The sequence below is a fragment of the Telmatherina bonti genome (genome assembly GCF_933228915.1).
Source record: "Telmatherina bonti genome assembly, chromosome: 17".
In the NCBI taxonomy this organism is placed as follows: Eukaryota; Metazoa; Chordata; class Actinopteri; order Atheriniformes; family Telmatherinidae; genus Telmatherina; species Telmatherina bonti.
Window position 1 is genome coordinate 9,284,064 of NC_136615.1, and position 27,298 is coordinate 9,311,361.

At 37.2% G+C, this 27,298-nt stretch overlaps 1 protein-coding gene across 2 annotated transcripts in view; it reads left to right on the forward strand.

Annotated features, from left to right (window-relative positions):
• The first annotated feature begins 11,890 nt into the window (after positions 1 to 11,890).
• ppp3ccb (protein phosphatase 3, catalytic subunit, gamma isozyme, b) overlaps positions 11,891 to 27,298 on the forward strand; it is a 38,038-nt gene continuing 22,630 nt past the window's right edge. For both annotated transcript variants that reach the window (XM_079257098.1, XM_079257099.1), the window contains exons 1-2: positions 11,891 to 12,403; positions 23,795 to 23,992. In XM_079257098.1, the coding sequence (XP_079113224.1) occupies positions 12,352 to 12,403; positions 23,795 to 23,992 (250 nt within the window). In that variant the 5' untranslated portion in view covers positions 11,891 to 12,351. The remainder of the gene's footprint in view (positions 12,404 to 23,794; positions 23,993 to 27,298) is intronic.

Below are 27,298 nucleotides of genomic sequence, written 5' to 3' on the forward strand. Positions count from 1 at the left end.
CTTACATGACAAGAAATGTTTTGTTTTGTGACTCAGGGTTGAACATTCGTTACACTGACAGCTATTTTGAAGCCTTTTTCTGTGAGGGGACACTTTCTGGGCTAAAAGTCAGTAATTATAAGTCCTGATTTTGATACAGAAGAGATAAAATAGTAAATACATCATTTGATTTGAGCACTTTGGTTTGACGAGTTAATGTTAAAGATTTGACAGATTGATATGATGCAAACAATACATTATAGGATAATCTGACACTACAGAAACAGTAATGTTCCACATAATGGCAGCAACCAGTTTTATCCCCGTAGACATCGCCTTGCCCGCTCCGCTCAAAGTTAATGCTTCTTTACAAGCGGCGAGACACTTCCTACTTTAAAATCCCCAGATGGAGACATAACTCTGATAACTTTTGGCAGGTTGTCAATAGGTTTTGTTTTTCTCCGAGGATGGCGGTGGACCGGCCCGACTCAGCACTTTCAGCTGGCATCCTGTCAAAAGTCTGAACAGCAAACTGATGACTTGTTTGGTATTAAAGGAAAAAATTATGTAGTCTCTTTCTTGTATTCACAAAGACATGACAATGTTCTGAACTTGTGTTTGATTGTTTTGGTGAAATTAAAATGCTGTAAATAAAGATGCAGCAGTGAGTTAGATAAAACCCAGAAGGTCTTTTTTTTGGTGTTATTTTTAATTATATTAAGATTTAAAGCATTTTGTTTTTCTACCATAAAGTACAGCTGTGTGTAGAAATCCATCCCGTATCAGTGTAAAAGTTGCACGTGTTGATGAAAAGATGTAACCTTAAACAGGAAAAGTTAATCATGGTGGACATATTTCATCTCTGCCGGTCTCTGGTGATGCGGCCTGGTGGTCTGATGGTTTTGGAGCGTCTGTGAATCTAGCGTCTGTTCAGGATGCAAATGGCAGGTGATGAATAGGAGTCCTGGACAGGTCCTCCAGTGTGGACAGGAAGTTTGGTTAAAGTAGGTTCTGTTTATGGTCTGAGGGCACTTTTATCTCCCTTTTTCTCATTTTTTGAGCTTCTGTAAGGGATAATGCCAGACGAAGTGTCCATTATCAGAAATGAATGGACAACGTAGAGGTGTGGACCCTGACCACTGAATCTTGGGATGTTGCTGGATGACAAAATGTTGCTCCGTTCTCGTCTTCCAGGACAGATTAATCCCAATAAGCCTGCAGGCGGCTTTCATAAATGGAAGGCCGGTTGCGCCAAAAAATATGCGTACCCGATCGCGTCGAGAACGCGCTCAGATATGGCAAGTTCACGACGTGTTCTGAGCGCGTTCTCGACGCGATCGGTACGCGCATTTTGAAGACGTTTTGGCGCAACCGGCCTTCCATATTCACAGCGATGTTTCGTCCCAGACGTGATCTGGCGTGTCTCCAGTATGGCAAGCCAAAGTGGTCAAAAATCGCCACTTAATTAACGCGTTTGCATTACAACGCCGTAAAATTCGCCGTTTTCTTCACAAAACGCCGCATAAAGCGCCGTTTTTTTTTATGACTAAACCGCCGTAAAATACGCCGTTTCGATAAATATATATATATATATATATATATATATATATATATATATATATATATATATATATATATATATATATATTTCGATAAATATATATCGGTATATCGGTTTGTGTATATATATATATATATATATATATATATATATATATATATATATATATATATATATATATATATATAGTTTTTTTTTATGACTAAACCGCCGTAAAATACGCCGTTTCCTTAAACGCCGTAAAATACGACGTTCTGTACCGTTCCTGCGGCGTTCAATGTACGCGTGTAAAAAACGCCGTTTTATGTCACTTTGACGCGCGTAAAAAAACGGCGTTCTGTTCAAGTACGACGCGCGTAAAAAACGACGTTTTTTTATATTATAATTATCCCAGCCCCCTTTCTGAACTGCCACTGAAATTAAACCACAATCATCCAATCAATATAGACTAAGAGCAGACATCGCCAGTTCATCACAGAGTTCCTTTGCTGCACGAGTCTTTTCGATGAGCCCATTCTGGTGTTTGTTGGGTGTCTGCTTATGTACTCATATCTGCTGCTTAATTTAAATGCACTGCCAGGAGACACGCTCACATGTAGATTAAAAAAGACACTATTTTATTATTATCATTTAAATATATTGCTTAGCCTACTTCGTATTAGTATTTAGCCTACTTCGTATTTGTGGCTTAGAGAACATCACCAAAATGCGCAATAATTAGAAAAAAAAACTACCCGTGTGTGCGCATGTCTCTCATCTATATTAATTATTAATTACCATCTAATTTATATCTATAGTTTATTTAACGTCTTCCACGGTCACTACAGAGGCAAAGGATGGCTTCAGTCTATTTGTATAATGAGTTCACTTCCATAATAAGACACCGATCTGTTACTATATTTATAAAAAGTGATTGATCGTGTCGCACACTATACAGGATGCTATAAAACAAGACACCCTTAACCGTAGAATACCGATGCTTAAGTCAAGCAACTCAGCAAATCTGCTACATTTACGGCTACCAGCCTTCTTCTCTCTGCCAGCTCAAGCTGTCGCCGTCTGCATCCACGAGACCCATGTTCCACTTCACCATAACAACCAAATAAAACAAACCATCAGCACATTGACCAGTCCCCCAAAAACTGTATATGTGGCAGCTACAGTTTAGAGGTCCTCATACAAGTTTAACATTATATGTGCTATACTACTGTAGTTTGTAGTAAATAGATCAGCATAATGAAATGTAACACACTCAAACATGCTTTTTAGTTTGCAGGTTCAGTCTTTGCTATGCTTATAACTCTGGGTAAAACTGTTCTGAAACTGCTGTGCCTATATAAATTGATATATATATATATATATATATATATATATATATATATATATATATATATATATATATATATATATATATATATATATATATATATATATGTGTGTGTATATATATATATATATATATATGTGTGTGTATATATATATATATATATATATATATATATATATATATATATATATATATATGTGTGTGTGTGTGTGTGTGTGTGTGTGTGTGTGTGTGTGTGTGTGTGTGTGTGTGTGTGTGTAATTTGTAAAAGTCTTGTGAAACATTTTATGATTGCCGGGAATAATTTAAACCAGGAGCATCATGTCCCCACCTGTCTGAAGGCAGAGGTCCTCATACAGGAGTTCCACAGAGCACAGATTAGAAGATATTACAAAATGTGCTCAGCTTACTCTGGACCAGTCTCTGAGAACCCTACTGGTGCTCATCTAGGCTGCCTTCTTCATGGGGGTTTCGTCTCATATTATCAGAGTACAGGGTGGGTTGCTGAGTGGAACTGGGGCGATGGGTGCCGCAGTAGTTTCTACCTTATAGTGGCTGAAAAAGTCATCGAGCTGTGTTGCCACAGTCTGATTGCTCAAATAAACTTGTCGACTTGCCACAAACTATTTTAAGCCCAGCTCTCAACATGATGTTCATTACACCCAGACACAAAGAAATGATACACCAAAGCAGATTTATCAGAAATCCCAACACCACGTCAAGTAAAACAAATAGAACCAATTTTGGTCACCAGAGGGCGCTCACATCTCAGCTGCAGTTAAATTTATTGACGACTTGATGTATGATTGTGTGGTAGAGCTTCTATGATTATTCTAAATACTTTCTTATTCACCTTGATTTCCGCCCACTTGTTTAGTAATTGTGCCTACTGGTGTATTGGAGCACAACTATTTGTTTGGACAACTGTTGGAGGAAAGAAGGGAGCAATAATGGGTGACATGACAAAAATATTTTATTTTACAACATATAACACCGCACAAACAGTGTGTGCGTGAACTCATTTCAGTGCACTTTTGGGGTTCCTGGGCAGATAACTGATGAAAACTCAAGCCCTCACCTACACCTTCCCAAATCCTAAAGAACCCCTCAGGGCTGGGTACATCATTTCTTTAAAATCCACTTCCTCCTTGACCCCCCTTGGAAGGAAGATGGACAGGCTGCAAGTGGATGTATAGGGCATGCGCCGTGTTCCAACTTCTTGGTCAAAGAAGGCAACAGTGCACCCCTGGGAGAAACCCAACGGAGGCAGACAGTCTGCTCCAGTGACAAACACGAGTACTTCCTCGTATGTGTGGTCCACCTCTTTCTCTGTAGTTAAAAAATTGCACATTATTAACAGCAGTAATTTCAAACTCCACTGTCATTTTAACAATTCTTACATTCTGAAAAAAAACTGTAATTTGAATTTTGCATATTCTGCAAGACTGTGCAAAAGTAAAGGAAATCATATGCATCCATACTGTAATTACATTGTTTGGCATTGTCACATCTCCAACAGTCTGCTCATGTAGCTCAACAACACCAAGAATGAATGGAGTGAAAGAATAACTGTTTCTATAAAAAGCACTTTTGGTGCCCTAAAAAGTGCTATTTAAATCTAATCCATTAATCAGAATGATGATATTTCTGTCCACAAAAATAGATTTTATCGTTGTGAGGGCAGCATGAGCTGCCACACAGTAAAGGTCTGGTAACTTTCTTTTTTTCCCCCCTCAATTATGTAAACACTTGAAAGATACACGTAATCATTTTTCATATTTTTATTAGCTGGGTTGACAGAGGGTTGACTAACTGGGTGCACACACTTAGTTAACCTATATTGTCATCTTGTTATTTTGGTTTATTTTTTCGCCTTATCAATTTGCTTTGCTTTCAGTTAATATACTTTCCCTTTGAGTTGCCAGTTCCTGGGCAGAGTTACCAGCCTGCCAAAGAAAAGAGTCCTGGCTGCACTGGAGCTCCTTAAATCAGGCTGAGGCCTAATTGGGAATTACTCTCTTTTTTTAGGATGGAAGTGTAGGAGAGGTTTAGGTTCTTCTATTGATTGGTCAGATGTGTTTAGCATTATTTAGGAATCTCAGATTGTTTAGTTTATTGTCTTAACAGGTTACATATAACACTTCATTGATTAGTTATGTTTATGTTATAGTTGGCATAGAGCAGTGGTTTCCAAACTTTTTCTGCAGGGCCCCCTTGTAATCGACGACGATAATGTCGAGCCCCTCCCCCCTCCCGTCAATAAAAACCAAAGAGACATACTAAGAAATGCGTCTTTAGTTTTAGTGGCTGTCTTGTAGGTAACTATAATTAAAACCGTGTCAGTACTATTATCTATTCTTCTGCTCGAGTGTCAAACACTACTACTACTTTAGATGAGGGGAGTTTTCTATGAGACGATGCTGCTTTAGTAAAACAACTTTGTTATATATGATAGTCGGATACTTGATTTCTAAAGTAACCTGCAGGCTTTTCTTTCTTTTCAGTATGAAAAGTCCACAAGTGGTGTAACTTGTTTGTCTTCGTACTTCATGATATTAAATGATACTATTTTGGTCCATGCAAAAGACTATGGTCTCATTATTACCCACCATTGGTGATTATTATTACTGGTCAAGCTGGGACAAATATACTCCATCGTAAATTGCTTTTTTATTTTTTTTTTATTACTTGCTCTCTTTTGTTGATTTTTTTTTTTTTTTCATCATTTCCAATGATATTTTTATAAATTTATCCTGTGTAAAATTTCCCAAGTTTTCTTTAGCCTTGCCCCCCCCCCCCCCCCCCCCCCCCCCCCCCCCCGTCCCTCACAATCGTTTTGGATTAGGGACAACTGATAGGGCGTGTATTAAATAAAAAATTGTCCTCCACCACCGTCTACTTATTCTTGGATTAATGTTTTAATGATTTTAGCAACTTACTTTGTCTTTAATTGTACCATGTTGCAGACACACACCTTGAATTGCCATGAGCCACCACTCCCACAAGAAGATAGTTTCTTCCTCAGCATCACGACGGTTGCTCCCTGGAGGACTCCATGCAACGGTGAAAAGGTTTTGGAAGCTGTTCCTTGTGAGTTTCTGCCCTGTGTTTGTAAAGACAGGAAGGAACTGCTTCCAAAACCTCTTCACCATTTGCCAAAACTGGCCACATTCATCCATTCCAGCAATGAACTGCTGGACTACACTGGCAACCCTGTTGACCATAAATTTAGATGTTAATTGCTGACTTACAAAAATTGTCTTACATTTTTGAAACACTGACATGTAGCTGTTGGTGGTTAATTTTTCCCTTCCCCATTTCCAATTTAACTGTGAACAAAGTGCTATTAGCCTATAAAATTCATATTGATTCTACTAACCGATGGAACAGAAAATGAGTAACCAGCTGATTTTTAATCCGTTGCATGTCTTCCAGTGTGGCTGTGTAGATGCGCGGGACTCCACAACCAGCTATCCAATCCCCAAGAGTCTCTTTGACATCCTCAAGTTGTTGGGGTGTACTGCAGTTGACAACCTTTTGAAATGAAAGCATATTCAGGCTATCAGCATACCAGAGGGAACATGAATTGCTTTCATTAGGTAATATATATATATATATATATGTGTATATATATATATATACACATATATATACACATGGTTTGTATGTATATATATATATATATATATATATATATATATATATATATATATATATATGTGTATATATATATATATATATATATATATATATATATATATATATATATATATGTGTATATATATATATATATATATATATATATATATATATATATATATATATATATATATATATATATATATATATACACATATATATATATATATATATATATATGTGTATATATATATATATATATATATATATATATATATATATATATATATATATATATATATATATATACACATATATATATATATATATATATATATATATATATATATATATATATATATACACATATATATATATATATATATATATATATATATATATATATATATATATATATATACATACAAACCGATATACCGATATATATTTATCGAAATATATATATATATATATATATATATATATATATATTTATCGAAACGGCGTATTTTACGGCGGTTTAGTCATAAAAAAAACGGCGCTTTATGCGGCGTTTTGTGAAGAAAACGGCGAATTTTACGGCGTTGTAATGCAAACGCGTTAATTAAGTGGCGATTTTTGACCACTTTGGCTTGCCATACTCCAGCCCAGCGTCTCAAAATGAGACCTATATGTCCCGTATGTTCTGAGTTTCTGTTGCCATGGTTACCGACTAACGTTTGAGCCACCAGAACTTTTAAAAAAAAAAAAAATTATTATAGCTGTCCTACAACACTTTTTAACGGACACCATGCAGCCAATCAAATATTCACTTAGACTGTGATATAATTAGTTTTAGTCATGTCAGGATTGTACTTTAACTGTATACGCCATCGACATCGGTAAAAATATATAATAATAAACATACAAAACGAGATAATGATCACAAAGAAATATTTCCAGTGTAGAACAGAACTGACAACATAAGGAAAGTTTGATTTAAAAAAAAAAAAAAAGAAAAAAAAAAAGCATCAAATCAAAGAGGGAAGGCCTGTGGGAATATCACTGCAACATGAAAACGAGATGAGAAAATGAGAAGTTATTGATTCTCAGAACAAAGGAAGAAGAGGTGGGGAAAAAACAGTTTACTTCCTGGGAGGAGAGTTGGAGGAATCAGACATCCTGGAGTTCAGCTGGACTAGAGATTAGACTGGAAATGCAACACAAAAGTATCTACATTAAAGGACAGCCTAATCTGCAAGTCTGGGGGGAAAGTGCAATCAGGTTCACATCGTATCACACTTACAGGAGCTGATCAAGAAGAAGGCTGTTTCTGTGCTGGGAAAGCTTGAGATAATTATCCAGAGAAGAGATAAAAGTCCAACAGGGAGGGAACAACAGAGTGTGTTCAGTCAAACGCTGCTTCAAGTTTACTGCAAGACAGGAAGCTGCCAAGAGCATCACCATCCAGAGTAACGCATTTCTTTTAATTAATCGTTTTGTTGCTTTTGTTAACAAAAAACTACAATAATTTTCCTGTCAGAACAACATCTGATCGCTGCTTCCTGCACTTCCATGATGTTTGATTTGTGTCCACATGAGGACGCTGTAGTCAAACCTTTTAGCTTTGCGTTGTTATGACAACATCTGCAGCATGATGTTAGAAAAGTGAACTAATGAGCAGCAGAGTTTGAGGAAGCAGCTGTACGGTAGCTCTGAGGTACAAAACACTACAACGCAGGATGTTCCAGTAAATCTGTGTAGCAGCATCAAAATTTATGCTCATACAGATGAATGTGCAAGGCTGAGATTATTTGGAAAATATTTTCTTGTTTTATCGGTTTACCATTTTCTGTTTTTCAGCCATGCATATCACAAAGTTTTATCAGTTTCCAGGATATTTAATTGACAATGTTTACTTGTGTTTGAGTTTTTGACTTTCTAATATTTATCTGATATATGTAAGCGTATGAGGTGGAACCAAGATGTATAAATTGACAAAATATTTAAATAAAAGTCATAAAAATGTTTGGTATGTCTACAGGTGTCAGATAAGCAGCTTTTGTTTTTTTTTTTTACTGTATCCAGATAGAGAATAAAAGGGATCAGAAAATATTCATGTTTGGGAGCCTGAAATCTGACAAGTAAATATTTAAAACCTTTAAAAAGAAATGCTATTATTGAAATGTTCCTCAAAATCTTCGAAGTACCAACATAAAAATTAAAGATAAAGTTCCTGACATCCTTTGTGGGTATTATTACTGATGGACCAATGAGTGTTTCATTAGTAATTAGATGTTTCATTAAATTTTTAAATTAGAAAAAGTAACAACAAAGGTTATATTAACACATCAGACATCAATATATATATATGTTTTGACTTAAGTTGCTATTCTTGTTGTTTATATTGTTATTGGTGTTGTTGCTGTATTGCTCCATTACTGTGATTGATTATTGTGTTATTGTAGATTATGATATATTGAGGATATTATTGTTGTTGTACGTGTATCACTGACATGCTGGGTTGCTGTTGTTGTGTTGCTGATGTGTTACAATTGTTGTTGTTGATGTTGTGTTGCTTCATCACTGAGGTGGGTTTATATATAAGCTTACGCTTCTACCCACTCCTTTTGAATGTTTTGTCATGTTTTGTTTCTGGTTTTTTTTTTTTTGGATTTGTCATTGTGTTCAAATAAAGTTTCTAAACCAAGTCATTTAAACTACTTCAGACTTTCTCAAAACATTACTTCAATTTCAGGATTTCACACTTTTAAATTATGTTAAATTATTTGAATAATTCATTTATTTATTGAAAGAAAAATTTTATACATAACAGAGAAATGGTGCTTTAGTGATGATTAGAGTCTTAGATGGATAAGCAGCTAAATTAACTTGACTGCTTTGGTGTTTCTGATGTGTGTGAGCTACTCCCTATCAACACCTTGGTCTTCTGCACCTTGTGACTCGAAATGCTCTATAAATTTACCTCTACACATGGTGCAACTGGTAGAAAACCTCTTTTTTTTGGCTTGTGCACAACCAGCTCACACCTGCCCTCCTGGTTGAGCAACTGACAGCAATACAAACACCAATTTTACAGATGTCTTTGAAAGCAGTCCAATGTATAAACATAGTAACGTTTTTTCTTTGCTTTACAGCAAGGCAGGAGGGCTTGTAGTCTCACAGCTCCAAAAGTCTGGAAAAAATACAAGAATTTCACGCATCTGCCTATCCCCTAAAATCTCCTAACAAATAACCAGTTTGAGTTGTCATGATGTCCATGTACTGGTTCAAACATGGACTAACCCAGACATCAGGGTTTTTTTTTGTGGAATTAGATTTTTTTTAAAAAAAAAGGTTAAAAAAACCAAGTTGAGGAGTTACAGCTACCCAAAAGTGAATGAAAAAGAAACCCCTGAATCTGAAATATTAAACATCTGACACTTGGAGATTTGCTGATATAATTTTATTTTAAATTTGCATCAGGAAATTTCATTAATTAAACAAATAAACTACAGATAAGCTCATTTAGATTGGTTTTAAAGTAATTTATTTAACCCTGATCAGGTTGTTTTCTTGTTAAAGATGGTCTGGAAAGTTAGCCATCAAAATGTTTAATCCCATATGTGGTCAAAGCTACCCAACCCATGACCTTATGTCCTAAACCCAGCATGTGGGTTAGAGCAGTGGTCACCAATTCCAGTCCTTGAGATCTATCATCCTGCAGGTTTTAGTGTTTCCTGGGTACAACACACCAGACTCGGATGAAAAGGATGTCCAACAACTTGTTGTCAACTTCTGCACCAGTCTGCACACGAGCCATTAATTTGCATCAAGTGTGTTGCAGCAGGAAAACAGTAAAACCGGCAGGATAGCGGATCTCCATGACTCAGAGACCTCTGGTTAGTGAAATAAGTGTTTTGTTTTGGAAAAATAGTTGGATTTGGTGGAACAAAGTATAAATATCAGTTTTCATTTATTTGAAATGTTACCTAGTTTGATTTTAAACTGTAAGAGAAACTGTACTGAATTAAAAAATGGTTTTACTGCGAGAAAGTGAAGCACTTTTTGGCAAAAGATTTGTGTCAAAATGTTCTCTTTCTGAAGATAAATAAAACAATAGTATTGCAGTCAAATCAATTTTATTGCTAATGTTTACATTGTATGACTTAGAGATCATCACAAATACCTATCCTAAGGTGTTTTTGTAATAAGTAATGAAAATATTAAAAATGAAAATTAAAGGATTGAAACCTGAAAATGACTGAATGTTTGTTATTTCTGAGCAAGTCTAACGGAGTTTAATGTTTATTGTTGAGGAATAGGAACAAAAAGTACCACAAGAGGACATAGCAATTCGCCAAATGCAGCTTATGTTTGTTTAATTAATATTGAAATAAATAAAATTCCACAGACATAAGTAGTAGGACTGTGACGATATATTTTTGTCCCGATTTGATTCCGATTTTTTTGGGTGCCGATTCGATTTAAATTGCAATTCTCACAATTCTTTGATATTGATGATTTTTGTAGATTAAAAACAAAAATGTATGAAACTTTTTTTTTGTTTGTTTTTACTCGTCATTTTAATTCATTTCAATTAGGAAAAAACAACGCAGTAGCCAGACCTTCATTCTGCTGCTATAATGCCCAAAAAGACAAGTTAAAAGATCAATAAAAACAATAAAAATGACAAAAAATTTTTATAATGGGTTATTTTTATTTATTTGAACAAAAAAATCGATTTTAAAATTGTGAGGCAAAAAAAATTCGATATTCGATTTTTCGATTCAATTTTCCCACCGCTAATAAGTAGAGACAACTCAATAGTGTAAATGTTTTAACAACTAGATGTTCGCGGTTTAGTGGTTGTGAGAAGGTGCGTCCAATCTCTGTTCCTTCTGTCAACAAGCGGATGAAACTATATGTCATCTTTTCTGGGAGTGCTCCTATTGTCAAGTCTTCTGGAATGATGTTAATCTGTAGGAAGCTGGAGTATCAAGTTAGGATAAAGCCTGATTATGTTTTATTTGGGTGTTTTTAGTTGTCACCCTCACACAAAATAAGATTTGTAATTAACCTCTTCACTCTACTTGTTAAATTTCACACACATTGTTGTAAATTCGCTAAGCAAAAACCAAATATGTCAATTTTCCTATGTTATGTACATGAAGTCATTGAAATTTTGCAATAATTCAAAAACCAGAATGATCTATGAGTTTTGAAATTCTTCTGTATATCCGTTGTATTGTAAATCCATTTCAATAAAAAAAAATAAAAAAAAAGAAAGAAAAAAAAGAAGGTGCGTTCAAATCTCATTAAAACTACACTACCCACAAATCTCCGCGTTGAGCCATGTTGTAGGAAATCCGCTTGCGGCGGATTATTGTAATCCGACAGAGGGTCTGAACGACACATCGGATCACGACAGAAAAAAAACCAAAGCGCAGCGGCCTGTAATAAATGCACCTCGTCCGAGAATAAAGGGATAAAGTCGGGACATGATCTGACGCTCCTCGCGGTGCTGCTGGAGCCAATGATCGGCGCTGCCTGGCCCGCTTCCTGGACCTTCGATTCATCCGACACTCGGTGACAGCGGCTCGGCATCACTGCACCGCGGAGCACAGCGCAAACGGAAAGCTTGCATTTGCAGGATAAGGACACCTCCTCCCTCCCTGCTCCCTTCCCCTGTCAGGGTTCACTCCAGCTCAGCCTGGAAGCAGAGTCCGGTTGCCCTGCCTGCTGCTCCGAGCCGCACCACTAGCTAGCGCGGCTAGCTCACCCCAGCTAGCCTGCTAGCTAGTCAGGAATTTGTCAAGTTTTGGTTCTGAATTCAGCTCCTTTTTAAGCCCACAGCAAAGGGAGGATGTCGGCCAAAGACCAAAACAAACTCTCTACCATTGAACGACCCATTAAAGGTACGTGGCATTTATTTCTGTAAATTTCTCTCCTGGTGCAGGAAGTTGACGGGAGCTGGAGAAAGGCTAACCGGAGAGCTAAATGTGAGCAGCTGGATGTCAAAGCCCTGTCAGTCCCGTGAAACATCTCTTATACTCAGTTTTTTTTAGTGTCGAACCAGGCGGATCGAGCTGCTCTGTCTGAGTGGAAAGAGGCCGACAGGTTTATCAATCAGACAGGTAATCAATGCAGCCGCAGCTAATGAGTTAGCCTTTTTAGCTTAGCAGTCCGGAGCGCCAGATGTTTGACATCCTGCAGAGAAAGCGCACCACGCCGCGCAGGTTCACCCAAACACACCGATCCTGTTTTTTTGCTTTAAAACATTTATTTGGCCACTATCGGAGTACTTAATGGATGTTAATGCATTCAGCAGTGTTGGAGACTGAATGCAGGGGATATGTGTAAATTATAATGTAAAATACACCATTTGCTAACAGCTGTTTTTGGAAAATGACTGAAAATACAACAAGGTTTCTGTTGAGCAGCTGAAAACTGTTTTTACATATCTGGAAAAACCTTAAACTACATTCTTTCAGATTTTTTTCCTTTTATTATTTGGAAAGATTAAAATTTTACTCATGTTTTGATATTTTGCATGGTCTGCTTTGACACAAACCCTATCAAATTGTACTTTCTAATAAAGAAGTAATTAACAGGTTATTTACTTGTTGAGGTCAAGCATCTGTTTTTGTTACACACCGGAGTTTTCAGACATAAAAGGATTTTGATCCTGCTGTATTCATACACAGAGGTTTGGAGCTTACATGGAAAGTTGACCATGTAGAGGCTGCAGGTTGTGTGTCAACAGTGGTCAGGTATGATAGGCTCAGTGGGTTAGAAAGGCTTAGCAGCGTAAAGCTGCAAGAGAGCATCTTGTCATTAAAGCTGCCTTCTTAAGGCTTCAGCTCGGTCTGGAAGTCGACACGCTGTCACTTGGAGTGGACCGCCTCTGATTGGCTTTACCTTTTCAGCCATTCAGTCTGTTTAGCTGATGCTTGTTTCTATAACAACAGAGACCTTCACCGTCACATAAGGGAAACGCTGTGCAATTCTTTCTATTTTCTAACATTTCATATATATATAATAATTACAGCCAGTGTCAGGTTAGATTCATTTAAAGATCCCCACACCCCCACTGGGACACCTTTTTCATTTAATTTACAAGCTACGGATTGCTATTCTCATCACAGAAGCTGCCTAATCATTAAAATGTGAGGCAGTATGAAAAATTCCTAACTTTCGGATCAGAGAAAAGCTGGAGATTTATACGCTAGAGAAGCAATTTGGACCAGTAATGTAATTTTATTGAGGAGATTCAACAACTTGAACATTTTTAATGTTTCCTTTGCTTGTTATATTAAAGAAATGACTCATTTAAAAACACATGAAGGCTTCTGCCTGCTTTCTTTTGGGAAATATTCAGTTTTCTTATGTTGGTCTGTGTGTGTTTGGTGTGCACACACACCAATGGATCTGCTCTGGCTGCTTTGGTCTTTTGGCTTAGTTACAGATGGTAATCAAATCAGTCCGGCTCTTTGCATTGCCTGCCACGTGTAATGATTGTGTCTTCATCCATGATTGATGGAGCCGGACCAGAGGATGAGCAGTGTCAGTGTAATGTTTTGGGCCCCTGGATGGAGCACTGCTGCTGGATGCTCTCCACTAAAACTCTGCTACGAGCTCTTCCTCCATAACAAGATGCAGCTAACCATTGTAAACAAAAATAAGCCAAAACATTGATTTTTACAAGAATATGAATGACATAGATGCTAAAAACATTAAAGCATTTCGAGATGTTGTGCAATTTGTGGCTCGAAAAGCAGCGGCAAAAGAGAAAATTCTAACTCGGTTTTTTTATCCAAAGTGAAAACGCTGAATTGTTATGAAATCATTTGGTTGTTATAGCAACAGCTTGGTGTTTAGGTTATAAATCAACTCTGTCCATTTACATGCACACTGAAAACCTGATCATTATCTAACTTATGGAGTTACCAGACACTTTAAGTGATCATGTAGGCTGGATAATCTGATATAATTTACCTGAAAATGGGCCTGATAACTGGGAGTAAATGGATGATTGTAATCGTCAGATCCGGTGCAGCTACATGCACTTCTGATAATTGCGATACTTGAGAGACCCTTGTTTACATTTTCCAGGTTATTATCAGATTTCTTTCAGAGTTTGTACATACATGTTGACATTACTTCTGGTCTTTGTTGAACATAGCAGGGCTGATGAAATTAGCATTAGCTGTGCTAATATGGGAGCTAATAATCCTGCAAAACAGCCTCAACATGAGAGCTTTTCCTTGTTTACGCTTGCACCTCCTGCTACCTCATGACATTGTCCTTTTCTTTTGTGATGGCGCCACTTCTGTCTTTTTAATGGAAGACTTTGAGAAGACAGAAGCAACAGGGTTTTGTTTGTTTTTTTAAAATAAGATGTATACAGTCTACATGCACAAAGACATCAGAGTATTGGGGAGAAATTTAGGTTTGTCGATTTGATTTCTCATGATTGGATAAGTGCAATTACCTGATGAAGGTTACTGGATTATGGCGTCTACATGGCCAGTTGACTCACTTAATACCTTTAGAAATCAGCTAATGATCAGATTTTTAGTGTGCATGTCAACGATCCAAATAACAGTCATCTGATTATGAGAAATTGGATGAACACACTTGCATATTCTGTTGTTTTTGTGCATGTATGTCTGATTTCTTTAGTTTTCTTTTACATCTGTACACATGCAAAAAAAAAAACGTGCCTTGCTTCTTTTAATGTGTTTGGTTAAAAAAGGGACATGAAGCATAAAACAATAGCGTTTTATACTTTTATCGGGAAGTCTGGGTATAAACATGTAGTCTATATTACAGCTTGTTAGCTACTGCATTAGCACAGCTAATGCTAACACTGCGTGTCCCGCCATCCTCAACAAAGTGCAGATGTTTTGAAAATAACAGGAAGTTTGAAAATGATATCACTATGCATATACACTCCAAAACAAATCCAGTAATAGACTGGAAAATGTAGACGAGGGTTTTCTGAATATTATGTCACAAGTGCATGTCGATACATCCGATCTGACTGTCACAGTTTTTGTGATTACGCCCAGCTATGGGATTGTGAATGGGCTCTGTTTTGGAAAGACAACCTGAAGGTGCTGCACTCAAGGCTGCAGGATTGGGCACAGCTAGTGTTTACAGGCGGTAAAGTCTCAGCTGGAGGCTCTGAAACCAACACGGCACAGACGAAAAGGAAAGCCTGATGGATTTTTACCTTGTAAAACAGATGGCAGCTCGCTGTCCTACTGTGTGGGCAGACAGCCCAATCAAATATAATAAAGTAGTCTAATTATCTCTGCAAATCAGAAATTGCGGTGCAGCATCCCCTGCAGGACTTAATGTCATGTCATTTCTTTGTGTTGTCTTCTAAATGCCATTACTCTCAATGGGGTAAAAATGGATTGTTGTCTTTATGCAGCTTTTAAACACCATGTTGAAGCAGGTTATTTTTGGTGTAAAAACATGAGTGTTAATCTAAGTACCACTTCTCACTGTAGCGTGAAGCAGGGTTGGGGGATAAATTTGCATTGCAGAACAGGTTAAGGACTGAGCATCATTAGCATGCCTTTACTGAAGCTATTTTATACTCAGTTACACACAAATGCTGTCAGATTATCAGACAGTGTGTTTTTAACCATAAAACAGAGTTATTTTGCAACAATACCAGCTTTAGAGCGGTTGCATTTTGCTGTGTATGGTTGTGTTTATCACACTGACGGCTTTTTGTAGTCTCCTGTGCAGCCGTGCAAATTCTCTACATGGCGATCTCATGAGCAGACATTTGTGTAATCTATGGTTGGCTTCAACCGTAACCTGAAACCAGCCTTGTGCAAAAGAAAGCCATTATAACAAGCCAGTTTGTTTCTGCAACATTTGACCTACACGCAGCAGGTGTGTTGTTGCTGATATGTGACCAACATGATGACCAGCAGATATGATGGCTGCTGTGAATTATTTCCTAGATATGTGAAAACTTTAAATGCACACAGATGCAGCTGTTGTCTTGAGAGCTGATATGAAACCTATAATTATCTTTACTTACAGCACATTCACCTTGCACCAACCATGCACACAGCTTTCAGATACAGCGATATGATGTTTTACTTGATGCCTAGCAACCATCTGTCATGGACTGAAGTTCCTCCTGCATTGAAAGGTGTCAGCAATGAGAAAAATGCAGACTTAAATCACTAGAAGATGTCCTATTCAGGAAGCTGAGATTGATTTGTTGAAGGTTTTTCTACAATCTCATATTTGCAACATTATCCTGTAAGTCCTGTGCAGTCTGAGACTCCCTGTGATGATTGTAGTCACACCTGAGACACCAGCCTGCAGCTGTGGCATCGCTTTAGTTTGTGAAGTTTTATGTAACATCCATCATGGACAAATCACCAGATTCTAGTTGCTCATGTTCGTTAACCTTGTGGAGGTTCGTGCGTCGTTGCAGTTAAAGAAGAAGCAGCAGTATATATTATACACAAGACTCAAACCTCCAGGATGAATTCAGCAGATAAATGAGCAGACTAAACCTAGAAAACAATCTGATTTTAATCCAAACATGCTCCCTTCGCTGGTGGGAAAATGACTCAGTGTAGAGAAAATCTACAAAAAATCTGCATCACTGTGAAAAATGCTGAAAAAAAATCAGTAATTTCAAGCCCAAAATGAGCTTCTCAGGCCACAATCGGATAAAAAAAAAAACAAACCAAAACACTGGTGTAGTCCTGCAGTGAAGGCAGCTACAACCAAAGCTAACTTCCTGGATTGAGAGTCAACTACAAGCCAGCACCCTCGGTCCTCCGTCATCGCAGATAAAACACCATGTACATTGGACTGTAGCTGTAAGAAACTTCAGTGGTGTTTGCTTATTAACCCTGCAGAAAAGAAACAAATCAGGCTTCTGCTGGATTCCACATTGTTTGGACTGGAAATACAGCCACACAGTGTGTACGGTGGCCAGCACGGACAAAGTTGTGCAAATCATAAAGACCATAAATCTGGGTTGAACAGGAGCAGTAAATGTCATCTTTCAGGCGTTTACGTGGCAGGTGGAAGTTTACTGAAGCTGTTGCAGCGAATGTTGTCAGTCTTCTTCTGTCCCTCCTGCCGTTTATTATTTGACTACCACTTCCTACTGCGGTCCGTGACGCCTTTTCCTCACAGCTGTGGTTTTTGTTTTCCTCTTTAGAAACTCGCGGCTCGCTTCAGAGCTGTATTTCGGTCTCGTTCAGGCCCACATCTGTCTCCAGCACTGCTGGTTGCCACCCTGCTGTTGATGAACCAGTTCATTCAGGAGAGCCGGCAGGATTGGCTGAATGTGTGCGACCTGGTTTGGTTTTAGAGAGGCTCGCTAAATTAGACCACTGGGCCAAAAGCAGGGTGTGTCGGACAGAAATATTTTCTGTACGCGAGTGTGAAGATGGAGAACAGGCGTCAAACTGTGACATTAAATAGACCCTGCTTGTGTTTTGTAGAATAAAAAAACATTATTTTCTATTTCTGATCCACATTTTTCAGATCAATCCACATCTTTCACACTTTGTGCATGTTGTCTGAAATCACCTCAGAGTCCACAGAACAGTTTAAAACCAGTTTTCCCCCATCATGTGGGGAAATACATTGAAACTGGTCCAGTTGGGAGACTCTCTGGCACCATTTCCGTTACTACCATCCATTTGGGTCTGTGGCTACTGTGGATTTACTACTGAACTGCAAGTACTTTCGCTAAAATGTGAAGGTTATGTGAAATTTATAAGCCGTTAAAGGGGTTTAGTGTGGCCCAACTGTATTATCTGGAAATAGGATTATCCAGATTATAGGACCTTCCTTTCCAATTAGATATTATTGAGAGTGAGAAACAGTTTTGACTTACATGTAAGATCCTGTTACACCGAGATAATCTGAGTTCTTGTTCTTTACGTTGTTTTAAGATGTGTTTGTCTTAAAACCAGTTAATGTGTACTATATACATGCTCTTTTATTTCAAGCTGACAATCTGTCTAATGCACTTTAGTGTTTATGCTGTTTTTGTTTGGTGGGTCTTGGATCTGTGTTTTTCCCCAAAACTTTTTTTTTTTTTATATCTGCCACTTAACAGGTTAACTACTGCAAAATTTCACTTGTGCATCAAAAATCAGACTAATTTTATCGTTGCACTACACATAAACTTCTACTTTAAGAAAATACAACAGTGTGATGATAACATAACAGTTTTGTTTCCATTTTTCTGCAGTCTTTCAGTTTCTTATGTTGGATAGTGTAAGAGATTACTGCCCCCTTGTGGACTGGAGAGTAATACCATCTTCTGCAGGCATAGATCGTATTGTGGTGTGTTTGAGTGCCACTCAGGTCATGTGCACACAGAGACAATTTTACACTTATATGCGAAAGTTTTCTTTTGTCATTCGAATGTTTGTGCTACATGGAACTGACGTGTTGTGATGCTGAAAACACCAGGTCATGCAAGGAGGTCGCAAAGTTGACTTGTCTTTAGATGCAGCTGTTTTATTTCCTTGTTTTTTAGTTTTTTTTCCTGAACCAATGTCATATTTGTCCCTTAACTTCGCCAGCACAAGTTTCTGCGCATGCTGGATGTTGTCTTCTTCTGTTTTTGGTTTGCTTCAGTGGCAGTGTAACAGCGCCACTTGCAGGCCTGGCGTACGTATTACAATGTTTTCAGTGGTTTTGTTTGCATGCAGACATTTTTAAGAATTATTGTCTTCACGGAAAACTTTTTAAAACGCGTGGTTTGTCTCCATGTGGATGAAGCTAAACCAAATGTTCAAAATCTAAGCTCCAAAGTGGGAAAACCTCCTGTAGATGTTTAAGTTCCAGAGGTGGCCAACATCTGTCCTTTGTTCAGCTTTGAGGTTATTCCTCTGCAACTTAACAAATAAACTTTTCACTTTAGCTAATTTAGAGGCAGAGCTGTGTGATAAACGGACCGAGACAAGATACAGCCACATGGGAAGGAGTTTTCATCCAAGTTAAAAATCTTTGTGCTTACTTGCATCTGTAAAACTGGATTCAGACTCGCCATCTTGCTGAAAACGTCAACAGATCCTCTGTGAGCGAAATATTTCTGCAGAGCTGCATCATCTGTGATTACGACTCAGAGTTTTGGGGGATGAATGAATTCTCTGCCAGGTATCTGTAGAAATGATCTGGCTGCTTTCCCTTAAAGCTTCAGACCTTTTAGTGATCTTACTTAAGCGACTCCTGCTGGCTGCACATTTAGATTTCTGTCTTTGAAATCTTTGTTTTGCATATTGGTTACACCATGCTTTCCTCTCCTTTTAATTTCTTTTTTTTTCTTACATTATTTGAATATGCAAATCTGGAGTAATATCACAGCTAGCAATAGTTGGCACAAATCACCCACTGCAGCCTAATGTTTATCCATCTGTCCAAAATTGTTCTGTTGTCATTGTTCTCATCAGTAAAGCTCCTAAAACTGGCAGCTCTGCAGTTTGATTAGGTCTGGACAAGCAGTTTTTCATGTTCGTAACCTATACTGTCATCTTATCTGCAAATAGCGACTGATTGGGGTCGTTTTATGGTCTAAATATATCGGCTATATTTACATACAATTATTACCTGACATGCAAACCACTTCTTAAGACTCGGTGAGCCGCACACTGGTTAGCACTGCCAGAGATGTCCGTGCCCAGAGACAGTGATGAGTAATAACATCTGAAACCACTAAAGATGGGTCACGAGCTGAAAAATCAGAACTGGACCAAGAAAGACCTGAAGACAGAGGTTTCTTGGTACAAAATGATGGAACAAGCTGGTATTATTTTTTAGAGCTGGAGCCATTTAGAGCTCAGTTTGTGAAAGTCCCTTGTTCACTAAATCGTGATGGTTCAGATCTTTGTCCAAGCTTCATGTAGGAAACATCAGGGCAGCGAAGCAAAACGTCTTCTCTTGTGTCCTACTGAAGCAAGCTGCTCATCACCAGAAGGTGTGTCAGACATGTTTAGCTTTTTCATCCACTTGGGATTGATATCTGCAGAGAAAAACTGCAGCCTGATAACTTCCTCAGTCTGCTTGGAGATTTGTTCACGTTTATTTCTTTTCTATTCAGTATGAAATAAAAAAAAAAAAAGAAAAAAAAAAGAAAGTTTTAGCTATGGCACAACCTCCTTTTTAATGCTGTGCCAGGATTTCTTTGTAAAACTGGTGTTTTCCTGGAATTAGGCTGCTTGGTATTTCCTCCAGGGAATGGGCTGTGCTGCTAAAATATCTGCTCAAGTCCCGACTCGCCCTCAGATCTTCCAGTTCTGGTTATGGAGTTTAGAAATACTAATGCTGGTGAACAGTCTTGCTTTTTTGCTGTAGGACTTAAATGTTGGGAATAAATCACCATATAGACGCCTGCCAGCTCTGCATTTAAATACTTGTGTGTTTGTGCTGTAATCAACACAGTTGCTACGTTTACATAAGGGTTTTAAGTTCTGTTTAATTCCGAATAAAAGTTAATTCTGCTTTAAACCGATGAAAAACGACCATGTAAAGACTTAATTCCTGATGCAAATTTCTGTTCAGAATTAGATTTAATTCCGATGTAAGTGGCTGCTTTATTCGCATTTTAATTCCAAACTATTTAATTCCTCTGTGATGTAAACCTTAACTCCGCTTTAAGTTATTCCGGTCGTTCTGAGCATGCTCGTTACCTTGTCCTGTCCTGATGACGCGCGTTGTTTTGCCTCCCGTGTTCGGCGGTCTATCTTTCTTCTCCTTCTCAGTTGCTGCAGAAAGTGAAGTAGTATGCTCGTGTTGAGCTGCTACTTCACATTTATAATAAAAATCACAGAGAAACTGGTTCTTATTATGTAGTTTTTACAAGTTACGACTGAAAAGACGAGAAGCAGGGAACCAACTTTGTTTATTTCCGGTATACGTCATAAGTCACGTGCACCCTCTGTCCAATCAGAACCTTTCCCAGCCCGCCGCTCTAAGGAGGAATTAAGTAAGGACGTGTTTCATGTAAACCTCCATTCAGAATTATTATTATCATGTAAACTCATCGGAGAATACGATAATTCCGAATGATTAATTCCGAATTTAAAAAAACATCATGTAACCGTGGCCAATTAGTGTAAATTAGCTGCCTCTTCCTGACCGATTAGGGCCTAAAATCACCTGTTTGGTAGAGAAAGCTGATAATATCCCTAAAAGTCTTGCACAAAGTAAATGTACCACTGATATTATCAGGAAGTTTATGTCAAAGAAGACCTGACTGATGTGGAGTTTCTTTACCTCCCTAAAATAAATCTGTTTGCAGTATGTTGGGTTGAAAATTAAAGGTTTTGAGCCAGAAGACCCCAATTCTGAAAGAGGAACCAAAAGTGGTGATTTAAATTTTTTTTTTCTTTTTTTCCTCTGAATGTTTTAATATTCACAAAGGCTTTAGTGCGTCTTCAGTCTCGTCTTATAATGCTTTGTTTTGTTGCGTATGGGTTATGTATCAGATGGATGGATGTCAGAACTTTATTTTCTGTTCCATGACAAAATCAGACATTTGTCTTTTGATACAGCTTTATTGCATCTTAATACATTCTAAAGACATTTTTAAGTAAGAAATAAAAACACTAAAACTAAAAGCATCAAAAGGCAACAGGTTATCTAAAAAACACAAAGCATAAAAAAGCTTACGTGTTCCTGCTTGTCTGATTGCAATAACAGCATGATAGAAAGTTTCACAATATACTGCAGTAAAGTTGTTATTGTTATATTATTTAAAAATCGTAGTTTTCTGTCCGCAAAATATTAGTTTTCATGCTAATTTATATAGCCTTTTTTTAAGCATAAATATGTTGTCGCATCCTTTTCTTCTACATCCTCAGTTAGAGGTTGGTACCAGATATTTATGCTGATGGACCAAACTGAACCGGACCTGTTAATTGCTGGTTTTGCCTTTTTAATGAAGAGAAGCAAGAAATTTTTTCTCAACTAATCATTAATTCTCATTCAGGTATTTTGGATCGGTTGGAGAATTGGAGCATTTTTTAACAGAACAATAATTTGCAATTGTCCATATGGAAGTAAAAAAAGTACTAGTTTTTCTGCATCAACCTGTGACGGCATGTTCATAGTTTAAACAGCATTATGGTGGAGGAAAGTGGTCCTAAAACCTGTTTTCTTATGCAAGTCATAGGACAGATCCTGGTCCAGAATAACATCCACGTTCTTTACTCTCAAATCGGAAGCCAAAATAATTCCATGTAGATTAGTTTGCACCAATAGATGTTGTTTTCCTGAGGTGTTTAGGCCCAAAGACATGTCATGAACATATATTTATAATCTGGCCAATTGGTTTAATCAAGCTTAATATTACCAAATATCATCTGCATACATAGTAATTAAAGTTTATACCAGGCTAGCTGATAATATTAGCTAAAGCTAATTAGCATGGACAAGGTGAAAAGTAAGAACCCTGAGGACTTCCAACACTCTTTAGTATGCGAGGCAGTCTCATCATTTACAGTAAAAATCCTTAAATCCAAATAACACATTTTTTTTGTCTTAAACTGGAGAATAATCTGATGGATGGTAACAAAAACAGCACAGAGATCTTTGCTGCTTCCGTACTATGATGTGCTCTGAATCGTGACAGGAACTCTTCATATTATATCTGTACAAATCCAGTTTTTTTTTTTTTATTATGGGGTTGTTTCTACTCTGTGTTGTGAATTTGAAGTGTGGTTTTCACCAAAGTACTTGTTGCCTCGCAGCCTCTCAGCTGAAAGTGCTTTTGCGTCTGTAAAGAGGACGCTGTGGTTAGCTTCTTTGTGTTTGTGTCCTTTCTGGCCTCATTTTAAAAGCTTTTTCCTGATAATGTTCCCACTCACCATCAGACTTTCTAGACGTCTTTGTGAAATTATGTCAGGATGGAAGACATTTTTAAGAAAGCACTGAAGGATTGTGCTCTATTTAATGTATTAAATTTGATTAAAGAAGTGCCTTTTATGAAGGCTAAATGACAGAGAAGACAGATGCAAAGAAACCTGCACTTTGTAGACATTTTAATATAGTTTTCTTTTCAAGTTCTTTTATATATTGTATAGATTTGTTTTATAAAAACAAACCATATATAGCAGAAATGAAAGCGTTCCAGCTCACCGCAGGGTCACAGTTTCAGTAAAAGCTTCAGAGAATCACTATTTCTGACTGGGATAGGCCAAACATCCGAGCAGGAACTGGTCCATCCCTTCTGTCCTCACAGTGAACCTTGAGTTTATCAGTGTGTTCATGCTGTTCACGTCACGTCTCTGTGTTTGCAGCCGTGCCATATCCTCCTGGTACACGCCTGTCGGTCAAAGACCTTTACGTGGACGGGAGGCCCAGCCTGGAAGTGCTGAAGGCCCATCTGGTGAAGGAGGGCCGGCTGGAAGAGGAGGCGGCGCTGCGGATCATCAATGAGGGAGCCAGCATCCTGCGCCAGGAGAAATGCATGCTGGAAGTGGAAGCCCCCATCACAGGTAAACCCTCCCTGACTTTTAAAACCCATCTCACTGTGTCAGGAGTGGATTTCCCCCCCAGCTGAGATCATTCAGAGGCCGTTTGTGTGTGTGTGTGTGTGTGTGTGTGGCGGGACTTTCTGGAAACGGATCCAGCAGTCTATTTCTACAGCTGACCTTCCTTACATGTGGCTTCGCTTTGATATGTATCCCTCCACACTCATGCCCTCCCACTATTTTTACCTCCTCCTCCTCTGTCAGCTATTGTCACATATTGAGTCATTATCTTCACCGTGTCTTTTTCAGCCTTCTTCTCTGTTGTTTCTTAAAACCTTCAAGGATTTTTGAGATTTTTTTCCTTCCTTTTGTTAAATCTAGTTAAACCAACCAGCTGAACCACACAGTTGGATCCACAGCTGAAGAGCAAATGAAGGTTTCATCCTTGTCTTTTTCATCATCACTGTAAATTGAGATGTTTTAAAAAATTGAACAAATGACATTTAAAGATGTCAGTAGTGATGATTTGGCTCATGAGAGTAAAGGTGAGGATACATGGAACAAATCTTCCTTTTGTCCCTAACAGCTTTTCAAATTAGTTCTTCAAATAATACTCAAGGCTTGAGGTGTCCTCCCACCCTTTATTTATCAGCTTTCCTGTCCAGCAACTCACATAAAGACCTCTAGTTCCCAGTAAAGCTACTAAAAGCAAAAAGGTTTTCCGTCTTACAAAATGTATTTCCCTGTTGTCATATATCTTCCATATTATCACACTACCAGCATCAAACATCCGGCAAAATTCAGAAAACAATGACACGTTGCTTATGTTTGGGAAGAAAAACTATTAACATTATTTCATTCAGTGTATAGTGTAAGCAGATTATTTTTAAAATTGAAAATAAAGTGCAGCGCACCTACCATCTCCTTTTTTTTTTCATACTTAGACGACAATAAGGAATATTTGAATCTAAATATGAAATTAACAAATAAACCTTTATCCAGTCGGGTTTGGAGTGAGGTCCTGCCCTAAGTGGAGGAGTCTAAGTATCTCAGGGTCTTGTTCACAAGGGAGGGGGGGATGTAGCGTTAGATTGACAAAAGGATCGGTGCGGCGCCTGCAGTGATGCCGACTCTACATCAGTCTGTCATAGTGAAGGAGCTGAGCCAAAAGACAAAGCTCTCACTTTAACAGTCAGTCTTTGTTCCTAGCATTCACTACGATCACGATTTGCGTGTAGTGAATGAAAGAATGAGATAAAAAAATTTGACAAGTGGCTGAAATGAGTTTCCTCTGCAGGGTGGTCGAACATTTTCTTCGAGAAAGGGAAAGAAGCTTGGTCTTTAAAATATTGCATGTTTATTATTAAAGGTATTCTTATTAGATTTGGATCAGGATCTGTTAAAGCATCACGGTAGAGTCTATGTTTATCATTAAACAAATCCTGTCAGGGGCTCGCTTTTGAAAATAAAATTAAAAAATATATATATGTATACTTGTTGGTATTTTTCTCTTTCTGTTACTTTATTCCAAACGGTTAGGGAGCAGCTTTCATTTTAGTTTTGAGATGTGATTCTGTGTGCTATCAAAGCCAAAAGTAATTGATTATGACTGATAATTGGGTAAAATTAGCCATTTATTGATTGAGTAAGTCGCTATTTTAAAAACTGTTTTGTCAAGTAAAATAAGGAGCCTCTAAAATTTGTTGTTCAATTTGGTCTTTTGTGATTGTGGGACTGTAATGTTCAGACAGCACCAAACAGTGAAAGTTTAAGTTTGGAAATCCAGGTGTTTCCTTTTTTCTTCAAAGTATAAATGTTTCTTTTTTTTTAAGTTTTTTTTTCTTTTAGTTTTTTTTGTAAAGTAGTACCACCAGAAACCACAGGGGGCAAAGTTGAGCAGTTTAGTTGGCAAGCGACCAACGAAAGGAACGAAGAACACATATAACAGAAGGGATTTAATGGCTAAATTGACTCTTTCTTAGAGTGTACATTATCATTATGTTTTCATTATGTCTTCCATTTTCACCAAACTCTAAACTCAACCCTTCCCTTTATTGGATGCATTGTCTTACAACCATATTAACCTAAAAGGATGCGTAAAATTATGAGGACAGTAACACACAGAAATAGACATTTAGACAGCAGTGAGGTGCACACCAAGTTACATACAGCAAACATTTAACCTCAGAAAGCTTTTTCACCAAGTTTCCTTCAGGTCATTTTATAAAAAACATGTCAAAGATATGCAAAGAGTTCTGTTCTTTTATGTTATCACTGCAAATTCAGTGTTAAAATGTGTTTGCAACCATTAGCAACATGTTTTCTTTTCCTTTTGATACAATATTTCATCCACCAAGTTATAAAGGAGAGTCAACATATTTTGCATTTTTAATGAAACTCAGTGGATGCCTGGTACATAGAAAATGGAGGCAACTGAATGCATATGCAAAGTATCTGTGCTATCAGTCAAAAGCAGAAGCTTCCATTAGTCTTTTTATAGCCTATAAGGGAGACGCAGCTTTTTTCTATGATAAAACCAAAGACATAAGACCGATAGATGCCCTGGCAGCTGTGCAGTGTAGTTTTATTAAATCATAAATGAATAAATAATGCTTTAATAAATGAGATATGAGGGGGGAAAAATATAAATATTTGAAATAAATCCTGAAAATTGGTAAATTATATAAACTTGAATACTGAACTGATGTGATACAATCTTAATTGGAAAATTTTTACTTTTTTTTTTTTTTATTTAAAGCAGTTATAGGTTTATGAAAAGTAAAGAATTATTTACTTGGTTTTTGTCAGGCAGAGAAAATATATATATATATATTTTTTTTTTTTTACATTCATTAAAATGAATTTTAAAAACTTTAGATTTGAAAATTGAATTTCCTGTTTCATAAAATTTTATTTATAAAACTATTTTGATTCTAAAATTGTTCAGTATATTTTTTTATTTTTAAATAATTTATTTTATATATTATATATATTTTATACATTTTTTAGATTTTGGTAAAAAGCAAATGACTGTAGAATCAACTGTAGAATTTTACCAACTTAATATATAAAAAATAGATTTTATTATACACAATTATTACACTTAGACTTTATTTGACAGATTACATTTATGTATATTTTGTCATTTAAAGCCATCACAACATCACCACAGATCTACAAAACACAAAAATGTCATTCCCAGCAATCAGAAACTGAAAAGTTTCCATATCGATACATAATCTTGTTAAGAGTTAAACATGATTTTAAATGCATGTTCATTTCCACATTTGTGTAGTTATCCTCCTGACATCCATAACCGACTCACCTCAA